The sequence below is a fragment of the Capronia epimyces genome (assembly GCF_000585565.1).
Source record: "Capronia epimyces CBS 606.96 chromosome Unknown aczIQ-supercont1.2, whole genome shotgun sequence".
Classification (NCBI taxonomy): Eukaryota; Fungi; Ascomycota; class Eurotiomycetes; order Chaetothyriales; family Herpotrichiellaceae; genus Capronia; species Capronia epimyces.
Window position 1 is genome coordinate 3549042 of NW_006912905.1, and position 22565 is coordinate 3571606.

Here is a 22565-nt window from a genome sequence, read left to right on the forward strand (position 1 = left end):
CTTTGGACGTCTTTGGGATGTTGGAGCATTGTTACTAGGGACTGGAGCGGGCATGACAGGGATTCCGTGCGTGGATTCGGTTCATTAGAAAATACGGTACATTGGTAGGTAGGTAGGAGGAGGATTTCCTTCCTGTATGGACCATGTCTCATGTTTCATGTCGCATGTCTCATGGTGTGCAGTATTGGATATTGGATATTGGATTTTGGATTTTGGATTTTGGGCTAAGAGCAGGAACGCGAGCGAACAGGGCACAAAGAACACGGATTTGAGAACTGTATGACCAGGGTTGAGATATGATTATGAATTACCATTGCCCTATGTTTTTAATATATTTATCTATATGGACATGGACGCGGGAACCCGTTATTCAGCGCCCTTGGCCCTGAGAACGCCGATGTAGTACGGTGGTGACGGATATATATATATGTATATATATGTATAGGTAAGATACTGCTACTGGTACTGCACGTATGTATCCGCAAGTAGTGGACGAAGAGCGAAGTCGAAGTCGAAGTCGCAAAGTCCAGTACGAATCGACGCTGCTCACTGACTGCCACTACCACTGACACTGCCACTGATTGACTGTTGTCGATCGACTGCCGAACGCCACAGAAGCACAGGCCAAGGGCAACGGGGCCCGCGAGGCTGAGCACATGATTGAGAACTGCGCACTCCGTACTCTGTAGTTCGTACAGATGAAGGAGTCAGGAGCCTTCCTTCCTACTTACCTACCTGACTACCTACCTGACTACCTACCTGACTACCTACCTGACTACCTACATGACTACCTACCTGACTACCTACCTGACTACCTACCTAGTATGTATAATATATGTATGTATATATGTATAGATGTCTGTCTGTCTGTCTGTCTGTCTGTCTGTCTGTCTGTATGTATATATGTATGTATGTATGAAAGTGTACTCCGTACATACGGTATGTAGGTAAGGTCAAGATCAAGCTCAAGATCAAGCTCACTACTATCCGTACTGTAATGGACCCCAGGACGACCGAGCCACGGACGGAGTAACAGTACGGATAGGACACATGCGGAGTACGAAGTCTAATTACCTAAATAGGTGGTGGTGATGGTGATAGGTCGTACGAGTAAACTGGACTTGCAACTCATTCATCATCATTCACATCTCGCTTCCTGCCGTGTGGTGGCCAGAAATGGAACCCCCGGCATCTATGTGTAATGCTCTAGCTATCCTTAGGCCAACACGCCCGTCGCTCTCCCTCTCGAGTCTCTACCATATACCAGGCCTGCAACAGCGTCGGGACTCCGGTTTGGTCGGTTGGGTAGGTAGGCAATATGGATTCCAGCAATGGCCATCGATGTCCATCGAAAGCGCCTCGCCCTACCGTTCGGCTCCTCCTGTTTTGGCCCTCTCATCAGACTGCCCTTGTGAGTAGACCACTCCAGTCTCTTGTTCACTTCTCTCTACCCTACCTCGACGTGACTATGACATCTGAAAGGAACATCATGCTTGCTGTAAAGGACAAGACCCCCGACCCCATACATGGGGGACATTTTAAAACTCCCAATGCTATGCACAACCTAAACCCAAGACAAAAGAACATGTGACAGGAAGACAAACACCAAACCCGACAATCTCCAGTCAACGCTCAACAAGCAGATTTATATCGTAGATCATCTCCGATGCTGAGTCGGCGTCCACAGCACAGTCTGTCTCTTCGATCGGTGTGATCCTCCCGTCGAGTTGGCCGACACCGTGGGACTGGATTGATCCGAGTAGATGTATTCGCCATCCACATATTGAGCGCCCGTGGTATAGCTGGTCTTGTTCTTGCGACGGGCGTACTTCTGCTCTAGGCGGTACAGTTCGATTTCTGAACGGAAAACCAATTAGACGCCGATTTTGTGGAGCGTGTTTGATGAACGGCCCTTCACTTACTTGCTTGGAGCTTGTCGAACAGACCCATCTTGCCGGGTGAACCGTCGGCAGTGCGGTCAGAGAGTGAATGAACTTGCTATACCACGGTGCTGAATAGTTCACACCCAGAGTATAAGCTGATCCGGGGCGCCTTCAGCCACGGAGACCGAATTGGCCGATATATCGCAGCGCTTTCCGGGCCTGTATAGAAGGGCCGACCTTTTCAGGCTTTTGTATCAGTCGCGGTTGAGCTGGGCGCGCTTTTCAACTGCGATTTCTCTGCCGTTCTGCGGCTTGCGGAGGACAAGATGTATACGGAGCGGCGACGTAATACCGGGAAGGCAGTGTCGGACGGGACAATGAGCCAGACGGGGCCTGGGATCGCGGAGAAGGTCTGAAGTCGTCCTGTGTGCAATTTCCAAGCGAGTTTGAGTCCTTGCCTGTCTAAGATGGAAGGTCGCGGTAGAAGGCGTATGTAACGACGGATGTAGGGACCGTGAGGATAGCCGAGAAACAAGGCTGACTTGTCGCCGTTCGACGTTTCTGTGCACACTGCTACTCTCCGGAGCGGTAGGAAATCGAGCAGAACAGGAGAGGAATGATTGTGTCAGTATCGCCGCCAACGTCCGGGTCAGAAGGAAGAGGAATGCGTGCACCCACGACCAATGCCCGCAAGGGAGGGTGGTTCATCCCTCATTGTAAAGAATTCAGCGGGGAACGGGAAAAAAGGAGGCTGTTGGTAATTTCTCGGAGCCTCGGGCTAGTTTAGCTAGGTCTTGGAGGGGCAGCTACGTCCCTTTTCAGGCTCACTAGCCGGTAGAGCAGCTCCAGTGTAGGAGGCTAGGGGCGCCGGGGCCCCTAAGATTCCAGTGACCCCTCGCCTAGACTGGCGGCCTCGAGACCTAAGTTGGTGCCTGGAACAGCTTGTACCTTACCCTGTAGTTGCTAGGACTTCTAGGCTCTGGGCCGTCAGAGTTCGACCGGGGGAGTGTCCTTTTTTCAATTGATTTGCAGATAGTAGATACAAGGAAGAGCCACGAACCAGAACAGACAAGTAGGGTATGGCGCATTCTGCCGAGTCAGTACCTACATATATTGTTCGGTCCTTCGTCTCTAGGGAAACATACTGTAACGCAACCCAAGTCCCAAGTGCCCCTCGGCCTGCCCCTCCTGAAACCGACCCAGATCGTGCAAGAATCCAGTCCTAGTCTGGTGGATGTACGGCAGCATGTAACCAGCCCATGCCACGTGCCAAACTGCTAGTAATAAGTGTAGCTGCTACTAGTATAGTATCCATCCCCCCTGGCGCCGTGTCTCTCCGAACTCGACCAGCTCCTCTCCCGTCATCTCGGTAACCGGAGCAGCAGACAGACTAACGTCCTGTACCCCTGACTCTGGGGCTAAACCATGTCTGGGTTGGCCGCCAGTCCACGGCTTGTTCGGTCTGGAGTCTGCATGTCTTCTTCTCGCTCCCGCTTGTCGTCAGGAATAATGGGCCAAGGGGACCTGGGAACAGACTGGCCCGTGGCACGAACTCTTCCGTCTTCTGCTATTTTGTGTCTTCCCGATGCTATAAGTATATGGCCCGTCCGCAACGCCAAAGGTTTGACCCCGAGCTCGTCTAATCGATGGCGAGACATCGATGATGCCGGTGCCGATACCGAAGGTTTCTGAAGTCGGCAGGTTCACAGGAACCCCTCACATTTCTCCCACGCGCTCACGGATAGAGCAAGCAACACTCATTTCCCCTTGTGCTTCGCTTCAATCTCTCGCTCTTCTTCCAGTTCGCGCTCAATAGTCAAGTCTTGCCCGACCAAGACCTCTTGTGCGGCCCATAGGTCGGCATAGAGCCCTCCCAAAGCCAGCAGTTCCGGGTGAGTACCTTGTTCAACCACCCGACCCTCGCTGAGAACAAAGATGATGTCGCTGTCATAGATCGTGCGGAGGCGGTGTGCCACGAAGACACTCGTGCTGGCCCTCTCCTTCAGGATACTGTTGATGTTTTGCAGCAGCGTCTGCTCTGTATGTGTGTCCAGGGCCGACGTCGCTTCATCAAAGAACAGCAGGGGAGGATCCTTCAACAGGAGTCGTGCGATGGCAAGTCGTTGCTTTTCGCCCCCGGATATCATCATACCTCTCTCGCCCACCATGGTGTTCCAGCCGTTCGGTAGACGTTCCACGAGATCAAGGATTCTGGCTCGCTGAGCCGCATGTCTGACCTCCTCGAAGGACGCGTCAATCTTGCCATATCGAATGTTGTGCTCGATGGTGTTGTTGAACAACGGAGTGTCTTGTGGAACTACTCCGATGCTCTGTCGTAGACTGTCGAGGCTGATCTCCTTGATGTTCTGTCCGTCGATTAGAATTCGGCCAGATTCCGCGTCGTAGAATCGGAACAGCAGTCTAAGAATGGTCGACTTCCCACACCCGCTCGGACCAACAATGGCCACCTTCTTTCCAGCCGGGATTGTCATGCTCAGATTTCTCAATATCATCCGATCCGGATGATATCCGAACGTGACGTTTTCGAAGCTGATCTCTCCTCCTTTAGTCAATGCCAGAGGTCTTGGATGGGCGACATCCTTCACCGTCACATTGACCTTTTGCAGGTTGAACAAGGTCTCCATGTCCAGCAGCGATTGTCGAAGTTCGCGATAGACCGAACCCAGGAAGTTCAAGGGCACCGACAGTTGAAAGACGAGTTGGTTGACCATGACCAAGTCTCCAACCGTCAATTCACCAGCTGCCACACCCTTTGCCGCGAGGTACATCATGCCAGCCAATGCACCGGAAAAGATGATATTCTGACCGGTGTTCAGAAATGCTAACGAGGTTGTCACCTTAATCGATGCGTCTTCGTACTTTTTCAGAGCCTTGTCGTATCGGTTGACCTCGAACTTTTCGTTGTTGAAGTATTTCACCGCCTCATAGTTAATGAGGGTATCCACTGCCACCGTCGCGCCTTGATTGTCCGCCGCGTTTGCCTGCTTTCGAAACTTCGTTCTCCAAGAGGTCGTGGCGATTGTAAACGCCGAGTACGCGACCATAGTTGCAGCGGTGATCGCAGCGAATGAAGCACCATATTTGTATGTCAAGATGCCACACACCATGGATATCTCCAGGATTGTAGGGAAGATATGGAACAGCATGGAAGTCAACAAGAAGCTGATACCTTTCGTTCCTCGGTCCAGCGCCCTTGTCAGCCCGCCAGTCTGCCTGGACAGGTGAAAATTCAGGTCCAGCCGCAGAAGATGATCGAAGACGTTGCGAGCCACGTTGCGGATAGCCTTCTGGGTCACACTGGCGAAAACGGCATTTCGCAGTTCCTGAAACAGAGTCGCCCCGATCCTAGTCACTCCATACGCCACAATCATCGATCCTGCCACGGTCCAGGCCGTGCCGCCGACTGCCAGAAAATCAATGTTCATTGAATCGACAATGTTTTTGAAGTAGAAAGGAACATTGACATTCAGAATTTTGGCCGACACCAGTAGACCTAGAGCAGTACCGACGCGTAGTTTGGTGCCCCAGTCCCCCTTGGGCCAGAGATACTGCACCATTTCCTTCATGATGGCCAAATCCACTTTCCGCTGCTCCTTGTTGGAGACGACCTTCTCAGAGAGAAGGGGAGCCTTGTTGGCGACTGGGTCAGGTTTGACGGGATCTGCCTTCTGTATAGATTCTGGTTTGATGACTTCCACGGTTTCCGACTTGCTGGGCACCGCCTCGACGCCTTGGACTGCCTGTGCTGGCTTCTTTGTCTCATTCTGGCGGCTTAAGATGGCGGACTGGGTGAAGATGCGAACACTTGGTCGCACGACTATTGGTTGATTGGACCTCCATACCCTCGATGCAGGATGTGCTGAGCTGTATATCCTTCGATTCCCACAGCTACAGAATGCCCGAGACAGCATCTTGGGCGGGAGGCTGATCGATTCTTGAAGCGAGAACCGTCGGTCAGGTATGGCTACTCACCTCCCTTCCCCTCTCCAATGGCATGTAGGAGGCCAGAGAGAGGAAAGTCATTCACTCCGCACAGAGACGGTTTGGTCGCGGGAAAGGGAAAGCTAGCAGTGAGCAAGTTCGAGGACTTGAAAGAAAGCACCAATCCGATCGATTGAGCCATTTGTGCTGGATGTGATGCCATCCGAGACAAGCGCTTCGGGGGAACTACACTTCCCCGTAAATGCTGACATAATCCAACGAGGCTGAAATAGAGCTTCTTCAGCCTTGTTCTCTCGTGAACGAATGCTGTTACTCCTAGATCTCTGCCAGATCGTAGTCCAACAAGTAATACGCCCTGTGTTGTTTTCTCCATCAAATCCTTGGGATGAGGGCATTGGCCCAAATATCATGGAACACGGGTAGTTGCATGTCCTTCTCCAAATCATGCGTGCGGCAGACACCCCTCTCTAAAATAAGGCATCTCCCGATCTGTCGCTTGGGCAAGAGTCTCATTGGCCTTTGAGAGGCTCATGCGGCTATACAAATCAAGGACTGTTTGTCGATGTCTGGGTCTGGGTGCCAGTACATCGATATACAGCAAGCACCACGTGACGGCGAAGTTTACATAATCCTTGGCATGTTTGGTCGTGAATGCAATGTTGGACTCGGAGCAGGTGCAATTGAGCTCGGCAGGTTTGGGAAGCTCTGCGTTCAATAGTGATGTGAGGAACTTGAGGTTCTCATAGTCTGGGGCCGCACACCGTGATCAAGGAAACCTGTCCCCGGTTAATTCCTTGTTTTCTAAGAAGCAGCAAGCCTGACTCTCAAGAGGCAAAAATGCCTCTGGTCGCACCTCAACACTTACGCCGCCTGGCCAGCTTCCCTCGAAAACGGGTGTTTCCAGCACACCTTGTTGCCGGGCGGAGAGTCGGCGGCTACAAGTACATCTCGGTGCAAGCAACGCCGGCTACAGATACCAGTAGGGTGGACATTGTTGGCAGATCAGTGTCAGCATCATCACCAGGTCAGTTTGCAATCATCGCTAGGTGGGATACCTGCTCACAATTCAGATGCCTCATTCGAAGTCCTTGGAAGCCCATACTCGTTGCTGTCCGTCACACTGTCCCCTTCTCAAGACCTGTACACGCGTCGGGGCACATTAGTCGGCTTTGCGGGAGACCCCGACGGAACTGTCTCGACTCTGCGAATGCTCAATCCTATTCGTCGCGCCTTGATTGGGATACCCTTTCTCTACCAGAAACTCACCTCGACCTCCTCAGTCAATGCCCTCATAGCTACAAGGTCGCCCCTCACCACCTTCGCGATCCTTCAACTGGACGGTAGGACTGATTGGAAACTGGCCCAAAGAAAAGCTTTGTTAGCATGGACTGGAAATACGCTGTCGGTGAAGCCAACTCTGAGCACAAAGTTATCACTTGCATATTGGGGAAGCTCTGAAGTGACTGGAAGGGGTCTCCTCGCCCTTGCCGGCCAAGGGCAGGTCTATTCTATTGAGCTTGCTGAAGGGGAGACCTATGTCATTCACCCTTCAAATATCCTAGCATACTCGACATCATCGCCCTCTCCACCCCCACAACCATACCGATTCAAATCCACAAACGTTCGGTTTCAAATCCCTCTTCAGCTTGGAAATTTCTTTCCATCGTCGAAATTTGTGGAGACGTTGAAGACGAGCAATACCTACAAAATTGTGGCAAACTCACTGCTTAGGATTCGGACGTGGAGTCGCAGGACTATATGGGGTGACAGGTTGTTCCTACAATTCCGAGGTCCTACGACCCTCCTGATACAAAGTCGAGCCGCAAGAGTGAATGATGTTTTGACGGCGCAGGAAGTCAACGAAATCGCCGATGCTCCTGCCGGTGTTGTCAAGGAGGTGATACGCGACTCGCCATTGTCAAGAGACATTAAGCCCTCCAGCATAGCTATAGGGGAAACCTCGTCGTCCTCGCCAGCTGTTCCGTCTCAATCGCAGCCGAAGGTGTCATTTGCAAGCGTCAGTCGGGATGGCAAAGTGACTTTTGACAGAACATAGAACTTTCGCTAGTTGAAAGGTTAGGGCTGGGTTATTCGGTGCCAGATGTACAATACTACTTCTTGAGTGGAAGCTCTGGGCCTTGAATGTTGAATTCTGTTCGGACAATCCCAGCGCACTCATCCGGAAACCTCCTTCGTTCCGAGGCACAGTGCTGACAGAGGCATAAAGGCGTTGGCTCTGTCCGAAGCTCGTTCTCCTGCTGAAATTGATACATCTGTGCCCACAAGAATTGACTTGTGGTTTGGTCTGAGTCTAACGCACCTCGTTACCATGCAATATCGGAGCCCCCAGGTCGATGTAGAAACTGTGCGGTCTCTGTCCAGCGGTTGCTCCTTCATATGTGTCTATCTCGGTACGGGCACTACACTGTCCACAACCTCCTCAACCTGTTGCATCGGTTGTTTCTCCCTCGCTAGCTTCTCGGCGACGAGGTTCCCATCTAACACCCGTGTCCGTCTTTTTTCCTCAAGAGGGACCTTCGTTTAATGGATTCACCAACCTCCTCCCCGCCTGCGCCGTGTTCTTGCTATTGGTGTTTCGACTGATGCTTTTTGAACAGAGAGCCCTGGCTGATGAATTTCGCTTTTTGGTCCAATCACATCGACTCCGTTACCAGTGTCAGAATGAGGTCCAGCTGATGCCGAGCCTGTTCTCACGGATCAAGGGTCAGTCGTACTGGTATGGAAAATAAAGCGGATCGAAGTCATACCTTGTGATTGTCATGGATGGATCTACTTACATTTCTTTCCATTGGCATGGACATGGTAGACGCAGCCGGACATTGATGACGGATCTGGTGGTAATGAATATGCTGTCGGCGGGTTATGATCGTGTCTTTTCCAGAATAGTGCACTTGGTAACGGGCCATTTTCTTGCAACAACTTTTCGAACTCAATGGCAAACTCAATGGCAAACTCGGACTCGGGTTTCTGAGGAGTTGTTGCAGACTTGCCGACTGAAGCAGTTCTGTACTGGGAGGGATTTTGACACAAGCGATTGAACATCAGATCGAGGGCCGCTTCTCGGAGCTTGCAGCCCTCCGGGGTAAGCCTCCAAATATTCTTCACGGTCATGGGGTTAATCAAGTAGGTGTTGTAGTTTGCTCGGAAGGCGTCCACAAGTCCATTCTGGAGGTCAGGCATGCAGAATCTGTCAGCGAGGAGGTATACACCCGTTATTAGCGCATTGTCGCGTCCCGGATTCACTTTTTCGGTGTACATCCACATGATCATGATGTCAAATTCTGAAGGGTTGACGTCTGGAAGGTACACTTTCTTCTCTTGCTGTTCCTTCATACCAGAGCATAGACATTTCTCGAAGAAGGGAGATTTGGTTGTGAGAATGGCTTCATGAAGGCGGTACTCCAGCTTGTTTTGGCCAACAAATACGCTGATGATGTCGGAAAAAGCGAAGCTAAACCGCGTAAGCATATATCAGCAGAGGATGTGCCAGTTAGCAGAGGAGGGGAGATATCCTACATTTGCGATTTGCTGCTAGCATCTTGCGAAGTTGTTGATGTAACCATGGTAGCTTGACTGGTTGGAGGATCCTGATTCTCTGGAGGTGGAATTTGCATAGTACTCAGCTGGTGGGAGACTATTTGCTGTTGAGAAGATGCCTGGTTGAAGTGATGTGAGAGAGGAGGGAGAAATAGTAGTTCTCTCTAAGCACCAACACTGTGAAGCGTTTTCAGATGGGAAATTGAAGCTGTGGTGAACGAGAAGTCAGTTGCGCAGTGAAGTCAGTTGCGCGGTGAAGTCAGTTGCCCGGTGTGAATTCTCACATGTCGAATTGGCCAGCTATCAGTTCACATGGAAGACCTGATGCAGGTCTCAAAATTTGCTCTCTTGATAACACGATATTCTCAGCATATTTTCCCATTTTGGAGCATGTCTATGCGGAAGGAGCATCACAATGTCCCTCTTCAATTTCGCTGTATGGATGGCTGTCCGATGACCCGTTGGTACTCTGATTCTGGGAGTTCAAATACTCATCTATGCTTCATGATAATAATGGTAGTCTTCACTCTTATTAAGAGAGGTAGGTTGTATCTTGAATGTTCACACATGGATGCATCACGCCAAAGGATCATCGCAGGAAACTTTTTGCTCCCTTCATCTTCCAGAATGTACTTTTGACCGTTAAAGAAACAGGACACGAGCACTGCTCGTATATCCTGGTTCGGGGAAACCTGCACCTAGATGAGATGCTTGGACCTAGAACAAAAAAGTCAGGACAATTCCAAGGCTTCTCGAGACTTGCAGCAGCAACGATCGTGTATTGAGGGTAAGAAGAACAACAAGGAAGCACATACCTGAAATAAGCCCTCAGGTAGACAACCTGCCATGCGCCCAATCCAACGAGCATCCCCATTGTGCCCAGAGCGAACCATTTGACCCGCTCATTCGTGCTCTCGTTGGTATCACGCAACTTCTGCTCCCGTAACCGCAGGTATTCCATCTCTTGAACGATTTCATTTACCGTCTCTTCTATCCGTCGGAGCTCCGTCTCCACGGGCTTCAACTTCTCCGAAGCTTGGATCGCAGACCAGTCACGAGCATCTGCTCCAATGTCGATGTCCAACTCGACCAGGCGCAATGGGTTGGGCGTGCCGGCTTGGGGGGGCGGTCAGTCTCAGTATGTCATAAAATGGGTGAAAACATACCGCGGCCAGTCAGTGTGTTCTCAAAGCACACATCAAAGGCTGTGTCTGCGAGACTCGTGAAGGCCATCCTCTTCTCTCCGGCGACGTCTTTAGGGCGACCATAATCGTTTCCGACAGCGTCTTTGATCTAGATCGAGTAACAACGGCCTCGTCAGCACATGTGAGATCCCACCAGGGTATTACGGAGGCATTTCTCCTGTTCAGACACGCTTCGCCGCTTGCAGAGGACGCGGACACGTACATGCATATTCACCATCTGTCCATCTCCTCTGCTCCCGCTAACGATCGCAGTAACCACAACGAGGGTGTCCTTTGTCACAAAGTTTCGGATGCATCGTTCGTTCTTTGCACTGTGACCCGGTTGCGCTACGAGTTCGAATTTCAATGCGTAGGATAAAGGGAGGAGGAGGAGAAGGACGGCCCAGTTGAAGAACGACTTCATGGTGGTCAATAGGAGCCTTGAGACCACTCAATAGCGTCGTTAGGAGGTAACACGGCCGAATCAAGGCCACGGACTTTGTATTTGTTCTGGTGAAGACGGTTTGATCCGATGCGCGACATTGTGAGGGTCGGAATTGAATTCAGGAGACCGGCAGAATACAGCGTGTTGCGACTTCAGATCACGTGGGCGGTGAAAATGGTTGCCCCCTATTTGTCCGGAGGGCCGCAGACTACTACGGGCACCTGGACGGGTATACAGAGTAGTAGACATTGTGAGGAGATACATATCCATATCAAAGCTCAAAGAAAGAGCGCAATAGGGAACCCTGTTTCACAGTGGGCAGCCGCGATCGATTGGATCGGTCCAGCCCTAAATTACACGTATCAAGTACTCCGTATAGATTTCGACATCGCCAACTACCTACATTTACATATTTGATACATTCAGCCAAAAGTGCTTGTTCCCCATCGCTGGTTCAATCATAAATTGAGACATTGTAATGTTGCCAAAGGTAGAAAATCATCAGCTAGAAGTCACCGTTCTGTCTCTTTTCACGCTGCTCCGTTTCTGAAAGAATCTCATGAAGCCCACGTGGTCCTTTCCACCTAGATTGAATTTCTGCGGTGGAATCTCTTTTCCTGGGTCCGGCCCTGAATTCTTGAGGTACGCAGCAAGATCAGCAGTGTCGCCACCATTCGCAGCACTTGGATCTCTTGGCTCCGCACGCATCCTCTGTCGATTGCGCTCAACGTGCGCTGCATGGGTAGGTTGCGTCGGCCTGTATTTGTCCATCTTCGAACCCACTTGAGTGAGATGGGGCGACTCGGCACGAGCACCATTACTCGGCTTCATAGTAGCGCCATTCCTGCCCGACATCGAGCCCTGGAAATAGTCTCTCAGCTTCGAGCTGCTCGTCGATCTTTTTACCCCAACCGATGGGTTCGGCTGATCTGGATCTGGCACGGCAGCCAGAATCGGCTGGGTCGTCATGCCAGGTGGGGGAGCGGTGTTCCTGAGAAAATCAACCAAAGACTCCTCCTCCGCCCTCCGCTGTTGGGGAGCGGATGGCTCATTCATTTCGTCCTCCTCATCACTGAAATCAATCGCATATGGGTCACGGACCCTTCGCCGAGTCCTCTTGGGCATACCATCAGCTTCTGGGATGGCAGGCTGCCTAGGAATAGGATGTGCAGAGTTTCCTATTCCATTAGGAAATTTGCTAGCCATGCGGTTGGTTGAGTCGAGGAGACCTGTACGCGAATTCATCGACGATGGCATGGACTTGACCGTTATTGCGCTTTCATGTGTACTGCCAACAGAGCTTCGCCCTTTACTATCCATTTCTGGAGGAGCAAGCGCATTCAAATCATCCGAGTCCATGGTCGTCCGGAAGGGCGCCACGTGTCGGTCAATTCGATGATCTCCTGGTGGTCGAGGCGGACCTTCTCTGATGAAATCAATGAGCTCTGAGCTTTCGGCAGTTCGAGGACCTCGTGCATCTCGCGCCTGGTACTTGAGACGATGAACAGGTTTGCCGGACGTTGTCGCGAGTCGGTCCTCACTCTCTGCCGTCTCTTGACCAGTGCCAGGTCGGGGGGCTAACGGCTTGGGAAGTTGCGCTTCATTCTCTGGCCCAGTCGAGCGTGCATAATCAGCAAGATCTCTAGTCGAAGATCTGGCCATTCTAGGGTCACGTGGTTCACCAAGGGGATTCTTAGGCCTTGGAGGCGAGCTCACGGGTTGCTGAAGGTTCGATTGAGCCGGACTGGATTTGATACTGCCAGGCAATGGAATCTTGCTGGACGATTGAGGTTTCGATCGAAGATCATCGATGATGCCTTTGGCAGAACGAGACGATTTTGGCCGAGTGACCTCCTCTCCGGGTGGAGCAGTGTTTCGGAAGAAGTCCGCCAGTTCTTGAGTCTGACTTTTAACTTTAGGCTTCTGCAAAACGGTCAGTGATGGCCCCCTCGTGGAATGCAGCAGACGTACCTCATTGGCGGCTCTGGCAGACTTGGGGGTGAGTGTTATACGAAGTGTCTCATCGCTGTCAATGAGGACATCGAGGCTCTTCTTTGCTCTGTCCATTTCATCCGGTGGAGAAGGTCGCCGGGGCCCATCATCAATGTCTGTTTGAAGCCGAACATGCTGCCGTCCAGCCGTTGACGGCATTCCATCTTTTCCTGTACTTGTAATCCCTGCCTGTGCGACCTGGACTAAGTCATGTCCGTCGCGACCAGCAGCGAAGGGCGAGGTAGCATATTGTGGGGCCCCGTCTTGCGGAGTATGGCCCATTCTTTCCTGTGCGGCTTGATGTCGGGTTGGAACTTGGTTAGGTAAACTTCTCTGAATTGGTGATGGCGCAGAAGCCTTGCTCTCAAGAGACGATGTCCGGCCTTGAATCACGACAGGCCACGCAGAGCTGTTTGTTGCTCCTGCCTTGTTTGCGGTCGAGGTAGGAACGGAGACGTCCGGCCGCTCCGGCTGCCTGTAAGATGTAGACTCAGGACTGCCGTGGCCGCCGCTTCCGGCTGTACCTTGATAAAAAATGGCAGCTGTCCCCAAGTTGTCAACTTCTGTCCCATCACTCGCACTTTGTTCTTGGGTCGAGTCATTATTATGATTATCCACTTGAATGGAGTCTGCTGTCGTTAAACCTTGTTCAGGAGCGGTAGTTGCCTGATCATGTGCCGGAAGCTCGTCTTCCGAACCAGCCACGCCAAATCCAGAGTCGCGGAGGTTTGAACGGTCTTCTTCGACGACTTCTCTCTCATCACTGGAACTCAATGCAAGGTCCTCTGGATCAATATCGCCTTCATGGCCTCCTGTCGTTGAAGCAGTGTGGGACCCTTGTCCTGCCGCAATGGGATCAGGATCATCCGTTGTGTGATCGCTGGGACTTGCTTGTAAAGCAGCCCTGTCCGAATCTGTGGCTGGTTGGAGGTAACTCGGTTGATCTCTCCGATATCCCCTGGACGCTTCAATGCTTAATGCTCCAGCGATAGTCGCCACGGTGGTGCTGATTCTGTTCGGCCTTGGACTGCAGTTGCTGTCCTCGCGTGCATATTGGGGGACGGTGTCACCGAGGTCTTCTGAACTGCTGGACGTGTTCATTACACCCTCCATGCTATAATCGGGCGTCCTTTCTTTTTCAATTTGCCTCAACTGCACGCCTGAAGCAGGTTGGGGCGACGTCGGTACAGATTGCGATCGTCGGCGTGTCCAAACAGGTCTATCGTTGTCCTGTTTTTGATCCGCTGATGGTGACACACTATACGGGAAATTGCCAGGCATGATTAACATGGACGAGGGCCGCCGCTTCTCGAGCGTGGGGCGATCACCGGGGCTTTCGTCGTCTTCGCTTTCGAAGGTGGGCGCGAGACCCGGTATTTCAATCTCTTCCACATCATGGTCTGATATTGGAAGAGGAATTTCAGCCGGTAGCGGACTGTCTGCTGGACGGATAGAGGGGCTGCGTTCTTCCTGGATGGTCGATATCGGCGGGACAGCAGGGAACTTCCAGTCGTGGCCAGGAGAGTCTGGAGCCGTGGGAGAAAGGATGATGGGTGTCGTTGGGCGAGAAGACATGCCAGCTCCACTGCGAATGCTGCCCTTCCAGGAGCGCCAAAGCCGGATCAGGGGCCCCTCTTTACCAACACCTGACATGTCTATTTCCTCTAGTGGAATGACACCCTGGTCATGTTCTTGAGTCGCGACCATGGAGTCTGCCGCACTCTGAAGTTTGTAGGAAAAGTGACGCTTCCTCGCATGTTGTGCCGCAATGCAGAGAGCCTGCTCGCCCAAAAACTCGAGGACAGAGGTCAAAAAGATAGCCGCAGGCGGCGTAATCGCAGCGCCGATTCTGACCGATTCCTTCGCCCTACCGATATGTACCTTCAAGTCGTCATCGTCAAGATAGTCTTCTTCATCTTCCTCTTCCATGTCTCCTAGCTTCGCATAAACCATACAGCGGAGTCTTGTGAGCTTCCAGCTGAGGTCGACGTCAAATTCTGCCTTTGGATCTAGGACAGCAACAGCAGATTGTATTTCCTCCATTTCATCTTCGTCCAGGTAGTCCTGCAATTCTTCGTCGGCTGCGCTCACTGCAGAGTGTCCCAATCTTTGTTTCAAGACAATCGGTACCGCAGATCGAAGTGCACTCAACGCAACTGAACGCGATCTTGATAGGATGTCATAGAGGATCTGGTCGAGAAAGCCATTGACCAAGGAAAGTGCGCTTTCCGAGATCCTGGTCGGTTGCTCAATCTCCGCGTAGACCAATTGCTCCGCCTCAGATTCCGAAACGTATGCAGGCTGTGGCCTTGCATGAGGAAGCGCAGCTCTTGAAGACCTTGTGGATATCGAAAGTACGTCTGTTCCCGAGCCCATGCTGCGCAGGCTTCTCACAGTGCCCGTCTCTTGAGCATCGGGCCTCGAGCTGCGTTGTGCCATCTTGTGTGGAAATGTTGCGAGTGCTGAGGAATTGCCTGTCGGCTCTTCACGAAACAGCGCAAATGGCGAGGCGCAGTCAGGTACCCATGAGGGGGGGCTTGGGTGATGCTTGAATGAGGCTGTAGTGACGGTCGGTGCCAGAGGAAGACTTCACAGAACGGATGGCGGAGAAGAAGTGGAAGTTTTGTGGCCGCCTCGACGACTGTAGCTTTGGGTATAGATCTGTTCTCCTGGGACAGATCGAAACTGGCTGGTGAGATTACGGGTTCTTCGTCGGTGCAGGCAAAGCACGCAGTGACGTTAGGCTCGTGTAGAAAGTCGAAGTCAAATTCAATGGAGTGGCTCCGCCGAGCTCACCGCAATTCAGGGACCGCGAGAGAAACGCAGTAGAAGAAAAGACCTCGTTAAAAGGGATCCAAACGTAGCTAAAAGGCTGAGGATGGCCCTGGAGATGGCGGGAGGAGCGCAAAGGTAGCCGGCCCTTCGGGGCTGGTGTTTCAAACCATGAATTTGAACATGGGGGGCTGCTAGCACCGTCGCTGTGGGCACATTGACTACGAGGAATCCGCAATTGGTGGACACCTGAACTCCGGGTGTGGCTTTCTATCCTCGTGCTCAAGTGGACAATCATCTCATTGTAGCTCGACGGCAATGCGAGCAGATCTTTCCGCCATTGGCCTTTGCGGACTGGTGAGGGCGTCCGGTCGCATTTCACTACGGAGTAGCCTAACAGACACTAGGTGCAGCCCAAAGCATCTTCGCAGCTTCAGGAACCAACCTCCTGCGTGCCTAGAGCCGCCCCTGAATAACAACACAGAGGCACCGGGTCCGCACCGTTCCTCTCTTCTCTCCGAAAAGCTTGTACGGATACACCCAATGGTATACGGAAGTCAGAGTCGTCACTTCTCTTGCACACAATCCGTGGTGTATACGGAATACCGAGTATGGAGTATGGAGTATGGAGAATGGAGTTACCGCACAGACTCCATTTTCGACAGTGCTTTCCCGTCATAGTGCAGAAGGCCGTCGAGATACTCTGTAGGTACTGTTCAGCCTGACCTGTGCCAGAACGTCATTCCATCTTTTTAAGGCTAAAAGAGACCTTGACATTTACGACCTGCGGCCCCACCGAAAAAGGGATGCTTTCGAATTGTTCGATATTTGGAGGATTTCATATTTGCGGCAGGAATCGCTTCTTTAGAAAGGGTAGGAGGAGCAGGAGACCAAAACAAGGGGCATAAGAAGTTGATTTACATAACGCTCATTTAGGGTGATCCGAGTCTCGTCATGGAATGAGAACTTTTGTATCAACGTATTGAACACTGGCTGGGATCTGGATCTAATTGGAACTCCGGAGACTGTCAGATAACAAAGTCTGGGAATGAATTGTAGTTGGATGATATACTTAGTACGGAGTACTCCTCGCTGTTTTGTGACGCATATTCATGCCTACCTAGTCAGGCAAGTAGTGGGTGGTAACTCGTTCTGAGCAGAGATTCTCAAAGAGGTTGTTTGCAGATTTATGTATCTCGCAAACCTCATCGACATATGGCTCGCTCGGTCACTTGGGGTGATAACTGAATTGACTGTCCCACTTGCTTCAGATCGTTGTCTTATCTTCCGAGCCCCGGCCAGCGGAAATATCATGAGTCTTGGAGCTCGCCTTCAGCTTTGTTCTAATGGTTGTTGTCCAGAACATTCTGTTGCTCTCACTAATGAGAACTGAGACTTCAGCGGACTCAATAGGCCGAGATGGGACATGAGTAATGCAACCCCTGTAAATGTTATGGACCTTGCGCAAAACCGAAGGCGAAGGCTTATTCTCGCATGCCGCAGTCTCCGGTGTCGAGTCATATGTCGACAGCTGAAAGATCAATGCTTAGGAAGGGATGGTCTTGCGGTGGCCAGTCCTTTGTGGTTGGGCATTGGCACAGATATTTCTGTTAATGAACGAGGGTTTGAAAGCAAGTCCATTGGATTCAGCCATGGACGCAGGGTCCTGGTCAAGGATGTGGAATGAAGTCCTCTCTCTCTCACCTCAGGAGGCCGCCGAGATCTTTCTCGATGCCCGCAACAAGATCTTCTAGAGCCTTTTTTCTGGCTTCGAGTTGTCTGATTTCGTCTTCTTCGGATTGGAAATCCTGCTCCGTAAATCCCATGACGTCGTCGATAACCAATTGCGGTTCAAATCCTTTTGAGTTCCACTCTTCATCGGGATCATGTCCCTTATTGCGACGCTCCAACAGCAACTCTTGCTCGGAGACCTTCTCTTCAAGCACAGATATGGAAGCTGAAACTTCCCTGTGGCGGTTGCGAAGCGTTCGAGCTTTATCATGTGCTCCAGCGACGGCATATATCTGGCAAAGCCTCTCGGCTCCTTGAAGCAGTACCTCTATATTGACACCTTCCCGGGATCGTACAGTATTGCTGCTTGACTTGCGGATCTCTTGAAGCATCTCAGTGCCCAATAGCCTCGTAATGACGGACTGTTTCACAGGAGGTACACTTGGATAAAGACTCTTGCGCCCATGAGGAACGGGCTCTGCGCTCGTCGATCGAAGATCATTCTGTTGCCGTGTTCTGCTTAAAGCACTTGGGTCTAAAGAGAATAAGGCACGCTCGTGGGGTTCAGTGTCGCGAATCAAGGTCGTGATTTCGTGGTCTTTGAGCAGCGCATTGGTAAAGATCTTGGGCGGGGGAAATCTGCAACCGGTAAGAAATCTCTATAGGCAAGACCATGGCTGTTCGGCACGTACTCCAATTCTGCTATAGATCTGGCGGAGAGAGATATCTGTTCCAAATGGCTAGCCAGAAGAGCCATATTGGTAGACAAATCCAAGCACGTGCCGGACGTCGGGCGTCCTCTCGCTGGTTGGCCGCAGACGTAAATCTCTTATCAACACTGTTGTTCACTGCATGTTGATCGTAGACTCAAGATCATGGAGACTGCAGCACGAGAAGCAACATCGCAAGCGCAGTGGTTGTCGTAGGACGTTTGTTGATGTGACTTCGCTTAGTGCGGAGGGAAACGCGTTTCTCGTGCCTGGCCTGCGCTTTTGCTCTATGGCCGACCGAAGCCAAATCCGCTTCTCCAACCTCAACCACCTGACCTCATCACTCCCTTCCATCTCTAATTCAATATTACATCTGTCGCCTTCACCGCTACAAATTGCTATCGTCTGCTGCCAAACTACGCCTGATTCGACGGACTCGGAGTGGGGTTGGATACGGGAAGCTCAGATTGGCAGATTGTGTCGATTGAGAGGCGGAATCAGCATCGCAACAAGGCCTACTCGGCCTCTCACACAGAAAGCGAAGGAATTAAGGACGACTTGTCTACTTACGATCCTACATCGAACTCGTGCTCCTCGCCCCGATCTACCTTGTTCAGTTGAGACCAACGCTTACAGCACCTCGCAAGTTCGACCGAAGACATGAGCGGCGACAAACACCGCCCAAACGGCACGGATCCGGCGGAGAACGGTATCGACGGCTCGGAAGATATTGAGATGAAGGAAGAATCACAAACCGGGAAGAAGTCTTCCAAGCTTAAGGATAAGGATGGCGACGACGAGATGACTGTGGTTGTGCCGCCTTCGAAGGGCTCACATGCTCCTAGTGCTCCTGAGAAATCCACCGAGGCGGACCTCAAAAACGGCGCTTTGAACGGTGACGCCGAAAATGCATCTGAAGCTCAAGTCGATCCTCAAGAGAAGGTTATCTCAGGTGAGTTGCGAGTGTCTTGCGAGTGATATTGCATTCATTAACCTTCGGACAGAGATCAAAGCCAATCTTCCGTTATTGGAACGGGGTGTTGTTCAGTTTGATCCGCGATTCAGCTTGAGAGTGCTTCGCTCTATACCTTCTACTAGGAAACAGTTGTCTGGTTATGTTTTGGCAGCTGTTGTCACCGACACTTACCCAATCCCCACGGCAACTGCGATATCTCTCCTTACCGCCGTCAAGGATGACCCATCATTCCCTGCCCAGAAGGTTAAAGAATGGCACGGCAGAAAGGACGCGGCTCAAAAGACCTCGCAGAAAGAAATTCTGCCAGAAATTGATGTCTACCTATCGATTCTAGTCCAGGTCTACCTTTACGATAAGAAGTCCGTCAATGCTGGTGCTGAGTTCTCAAGTGCTCTTGTGGAGCACCTGCGCACATTGAACCGTCGAACGCTGGACCCATTGGCTGCCCGAGTATACTTCTACTATGCACTCTTTTTCGAAGAGCTAGCTCCACTGCCACCGTCTCCTGCAGCCGCGGTTATCTCCATTCGAAAGAACCTTCTTGATGCATTGAGAACAGCCACCCTGCGAAAAGATCAAGACATTCAGGCCGCAGTGACTACTCTTCTCTTGCGAAACTATCTGTCTACCTCGCACATCACCCAGGCCGACCTGTTGATCTCGCGAACTAAGTTTCCTCCCGCAGCGGCAAACAATCAAATTGCTCGATATCTGTATTATCTCGGGCGCATTCGAGCAATTCAACTCTCTTATACAGAAGCCCATGAACATCTCACGGGAGCCACGCGGAAATCCCCGTCCGCCTACAAAGCAAGCGGTTTTTACCAGGCCTCGACCAAACTGCTTGTTGTGGTGGAGCTCTTGATGGGAGATATCCCAGATCGCGCAATCTTCCGGCAGCCAAGTCTAGAGAAGTCTTTACAACCATACCTTCAACTCGTTCAAGCTGTTAGCTCTGGCGATATCACTGGCTTCCAGAATCTAGTCCAGCGGTACAATTCGACCTTCCGAAAAGACGATACATACACTCTTATTCTGAGATTGAGGCAGAACGTGATCAGAACGGGAATTCGTATGATGTCTCTCTCATACGCCAGAATCTCGCTGCGTGACATGTGCCTCCGCTTGGGATTGGACAGCGAGGAATCCGCCGAGTACATGGTTGCAAAGGCGATCCGCGACGGAGTCATTGAGGCGAGCCTGGACCATGAACATGGATACATGAAGAGTAAGGAGGTGGGCGACATCTACGCTACCAGAGAACCGGGCGACGTCTTCCACGAACGCATCCAGGCTTGTTTAGGGTTGCACGATGAAAGCGTCAAGGTATGCATTTTAACTTGTCCGTCCCCGAATCACGCTCTAACTCTTATTTACAGGCTATGCGTTTCCCGATGAACCAGCATAGATTGGAGCTCAAGAATGCCCAGGAAGCCCGCGAACGCGAGCGCGAGCTCGCCAAAGAGATCGTGGACGGAGAAATGGACGACGATGACGCGCCAGGCGGCGACTTTGAGGGGTTGTGATCGAGGTTAGACCGTGTTGTGTATCATAAAGGTGGATGGACCTAGCCAGCACAGTATCTGGCTGCGTCCAGCTTATTTTGTGTGGCGAAAATGGCAGGCCTAGGAATATGCTTTCCCACCGAAGATGGATTGCATTGTCTCCGGGTTGGTTGGGTGCATTCGAGTGGCAGGTCGCTTAAGGCCAGGTTCAACTGGAGTCACTGATGTCCAGAAAGTGGTGGCGGCTACGATCACTGACCCATATAGACGAGCAACAGATGTAATCTTCCGATCAGGTCATTGTAGGCTCTTCCAGATTCGGCGAGTCCTACTCCGTACACACTGCCTTGCTTCCAGGGATTACTAGTTGTCTTTACCTAGTAGTCATTCCGAGGCGACTTCAACCGTCTTGTTTATTGCTTGGGTAGTATGTAGCATCTCACAGTGATGGCAACGTCCATCCCAACGCGGCGATGTCTCGGAATGTGTTTGTCCGAAGCCCCGACGTCACTCTGGCGCATGCTTGCACCACTTGAAACGCGTTGTTTTGCATGGTGCTCCTGCGCACACTATAGATCTCGAGCAGCGGACTACCTACCAGCCCTGAGAGTATCAGTCTATCAGTCTATCAGTGTTTTCAAAGATGTCGCAGCCTCGTACATCGTCCCAGACACGTCTGCCTACCAGGAACAGATCTCGTTCCCCTGCTTCTCGACCAACAACCCCCCTCCGTCCATCCTCTCGCTCCTCATTCCGAACCTCGCAGACCAGTGCTTTTGTCGGACCATCCCCTCTCGACAACTTCGAGCCTCAGTTCGCAGAGTTAAGCGACTCAATGGCTGATCTGGAGGCCAATCTCATGCATCTCCAACTCATGCATGAAAGCCTCGGCAGATTTGCAGAAAGCTTCGCCAGTTTCTTGTATGGATTGAACATGAATGCCTTTGTCGTGGATTTTCCTGAAGTAAGCTGCTTCCTCAACATTTCTCTGCCAGGTCTGATTATTTCTCTTAGGCTCCAATCTCGGAATCATTTAAACGCTTCCCAAACCGCCATGGTCAAGGGGAGACCGACGAGCAAACCCTGTTGCAGACCAATAGCACCGACAGTAGACTGGGAGAAGCTGAAGCAACTTTCTTGAACACGGATGCCAGCTTTACAAGCCTGAAGGCTACACCACGTCGGAAGACAACGGCACCGTCCATCACCCCAAGTACCACGTCAACGTTCAAACAAAGCAATGTGGCAGGTCGAGGAGGAATTGCGGGAAGAGCGAGCAGAGCGACTGGTCGTGGAGCAAGAGCCAGTAGTCTCCCACGCGGGAGAGGAAGAGGGGCCCGATAGAGGCGATGTTATGAACTCTTGCCTGTCACACCCAGATGCTGCAAGGAAAACACAGTAGTCAAGCTGTGTGACTGCCCGCGCCGTCGCTCTCACGGCCGGCTTGCCGTCGGCTTCTCGATTTCAAGCACTCTCGACAAGGTCAACTCACACCCTGCCCCGGCTTTTTTGACCTCTGAGACAACCGTATGCCTCGATTTCTGTCCGAGTTGCCCGGCATCAGGCACAACTCTACGTGGATACGGAAGTGCTGAGAGTTGGAAAAGCAATGAGCGTAATTGCACGGATTCTCCAGCCTCCAATACCTGGCGTGTTGCTATACGCTCTTAGGGGTTCCTCTAACGCTCTCTTTCGCAATTCGCTTCCAAGACCTTACTACCACAGGCACGTTCTCTGAGCTGACTCCATGGAGTGAGAGAAGGAACGCAGATGTTGAGGATGACTTGGCACAACTGGAACATTGCCCTATGAATACACCAGAGGCTGCCCTCTTACGGAGTGGAAA

At 51.6% G+C, this 22565-nt stretch overlaps 9 protein-coding genes across 9 annotated transcripts; 3 read left to right on the plus strand and 6 right to left on the minus strand.

Moving 5' to 3' along the window:
- Positions 1 to 1657: 1657 nt before the first annotated feature.
- On the minus strand, positions 1658 to 1950 carry A1O3_03082 (uncharacterized protein; the record flags this gene model as incomplete). Its single annotated transcript, XM_007733221.1, has 2 exons — positions 1658 to 1857; positions 1923 to 1950. The coding sequence occupies 2 exons, from the start codon at positions 1948 to 1950 to the stop codon at positions 1658 to 1660; spliced, it is 228 nt and encodes a 75-aa protein (XP_007731411.1).
- A 1690-nt stretch (positions 1951 to 3640) lies between these two features.
- On the minus strand, positions 3641 to 5815 carry A1O3_03083 (iron-sulfur clusters transporter atm1, mitochondrial; the record flags this gene model as incomplete). The annotated part of the gene is made up of 1 exon (XM_007733222.1): positions 3641 to 5815. The coding sequence occupies one exon, from the start codon at positions 5813 to 5815 to the stop codon at positions 3641 to 3643; it is 2175 nt and encodes a 724-aa protein (XP_007731412.1).
- An 868-nt stretch (positions 5816 to 6683) lies between these two features.
- On the plus strand, positions 6684 to 7902 carry A1O3_03084 (uncharacterized protein; the record flags this gene model as incomplete). Its single annotated transcript, XM_007733223.1, has 2 exons — positions 6684 to 6870; positions 6893 to 7902. 2 exons carry the CDS (start codon positions 6684 to 6686, stop codon positions 7900 to 7902), a joined length of 1197 nt encoding a protein of 398 aa, XP_007731413.1.
- Positions 7903 to 8636: 734 nt separating this feature from the next.
- A1O3_03085 (uncharacterized protein) lies at positions 8637 to 9430 on the minus strand (the record flags this gene model as incomplete). The annotated part of the gene is made up of 2 exons (XM_007733224.1): positions 8637 to 9318; positions 9384 to 9430. 2 exons carry the CDS (start codon positions 9428 to 9430, stop codon positions 8637 to 8639), a joined length of 729 nt encoding a protein of 242 aa, XP_007731414.1.
- Positions 9431 to 10102: 672 nt separating this feature from the next.
- A1O3_03086 (endoplasmic reticulum vesicle protein 25) lies at positions 10103 to 11012 on the minus strand (the record flags this gene model as incomplete). Its single annotated transcript, XM_007733225.1, has 4 exons — positions 10103 to 10121; positions 10220 to 10520; positions 10571 to 10697; positions 10812 to 11012. 4 exons carry the CDS (start codon positions 11010 to 11012, stop codon positions 10103 to 10105), a joined length of 648 nt encoding a protein of 215 aa, XP_007731415.1.
- A 522-nt stretch (positions 11013 to 11534) lies between these two features.
- Positions 11535 to 15464, minus strand: A1O3_03087 (uncharacterized protein; the record flags this gene model as incomplete). The annotated part of the gene is made up of 1 exon (XM_007733226.1): positions 11535 to 15464. The coding sequence occupies one exon, from the start codon at positions 15462 to 15464 to the stop codon at positions 11535 to 11537; it is 3930 nt and encodes a 1309-aa protein (XP_007731416.1).
- A 2033-nt stretch (positions 15465 to 17497) lies between these two features.
- On the minus strand, positions 17498 to 18285 carry A1O3_03088 (uncharacterized protein; the record flags this gene model as incomplete). Its single annotated transcript, XM_007733227.1, has 2 exons — positions 17498 to 18167; positions 18221 to 18285. 2 exons carry the CDS (start codon positions 18283 to 18285, stop codon positions 17498 to 17500), a joined length of 735 nt encoding a protein of 244 aa, XP_007731417.1.
- A 613-nt stretch (positions 18286 to 18898) lies between these two features.
- Positions 18899 to 20740, plus strand: A1O3_03089 (26S proteasome regulatory subunit N3; the record flags this gene model as incomplete). The annotated part of the gene is made up of 3 exons (XM_007733228.1): positions 18899 to 19190; positions 19243 to 20540; positions 20594 to 20740. 3 exons carry the CDS (start codon positions 18899 to 18901, stop codon positions 20738 to 20740), a joined length of 1737 nt encoding a protein of 578 aa, XP_007731418.1.
- Positions 20741 to 21362: 622 nt separating this feature from the next.
- A1O3_03090 (DASH complex subunit DAM1) lies at positions 21363 to 22063 on the plus strand (the record flags this gene model as incomplete). The annotated part of the gene is made up of 2 exons (XM_007733229.1): positions 21363 to 21683; positions 21734 to 22063. 2 exons carry the CDS (start codon positions 21363 to 21365, stop codon positions 22061 to 22063), a joined length of 651 nt encoding a protein of 216 aa, XP_007731419.1.
- Positions 22064 to 22565: the final 502 nt, after the last annotated feature.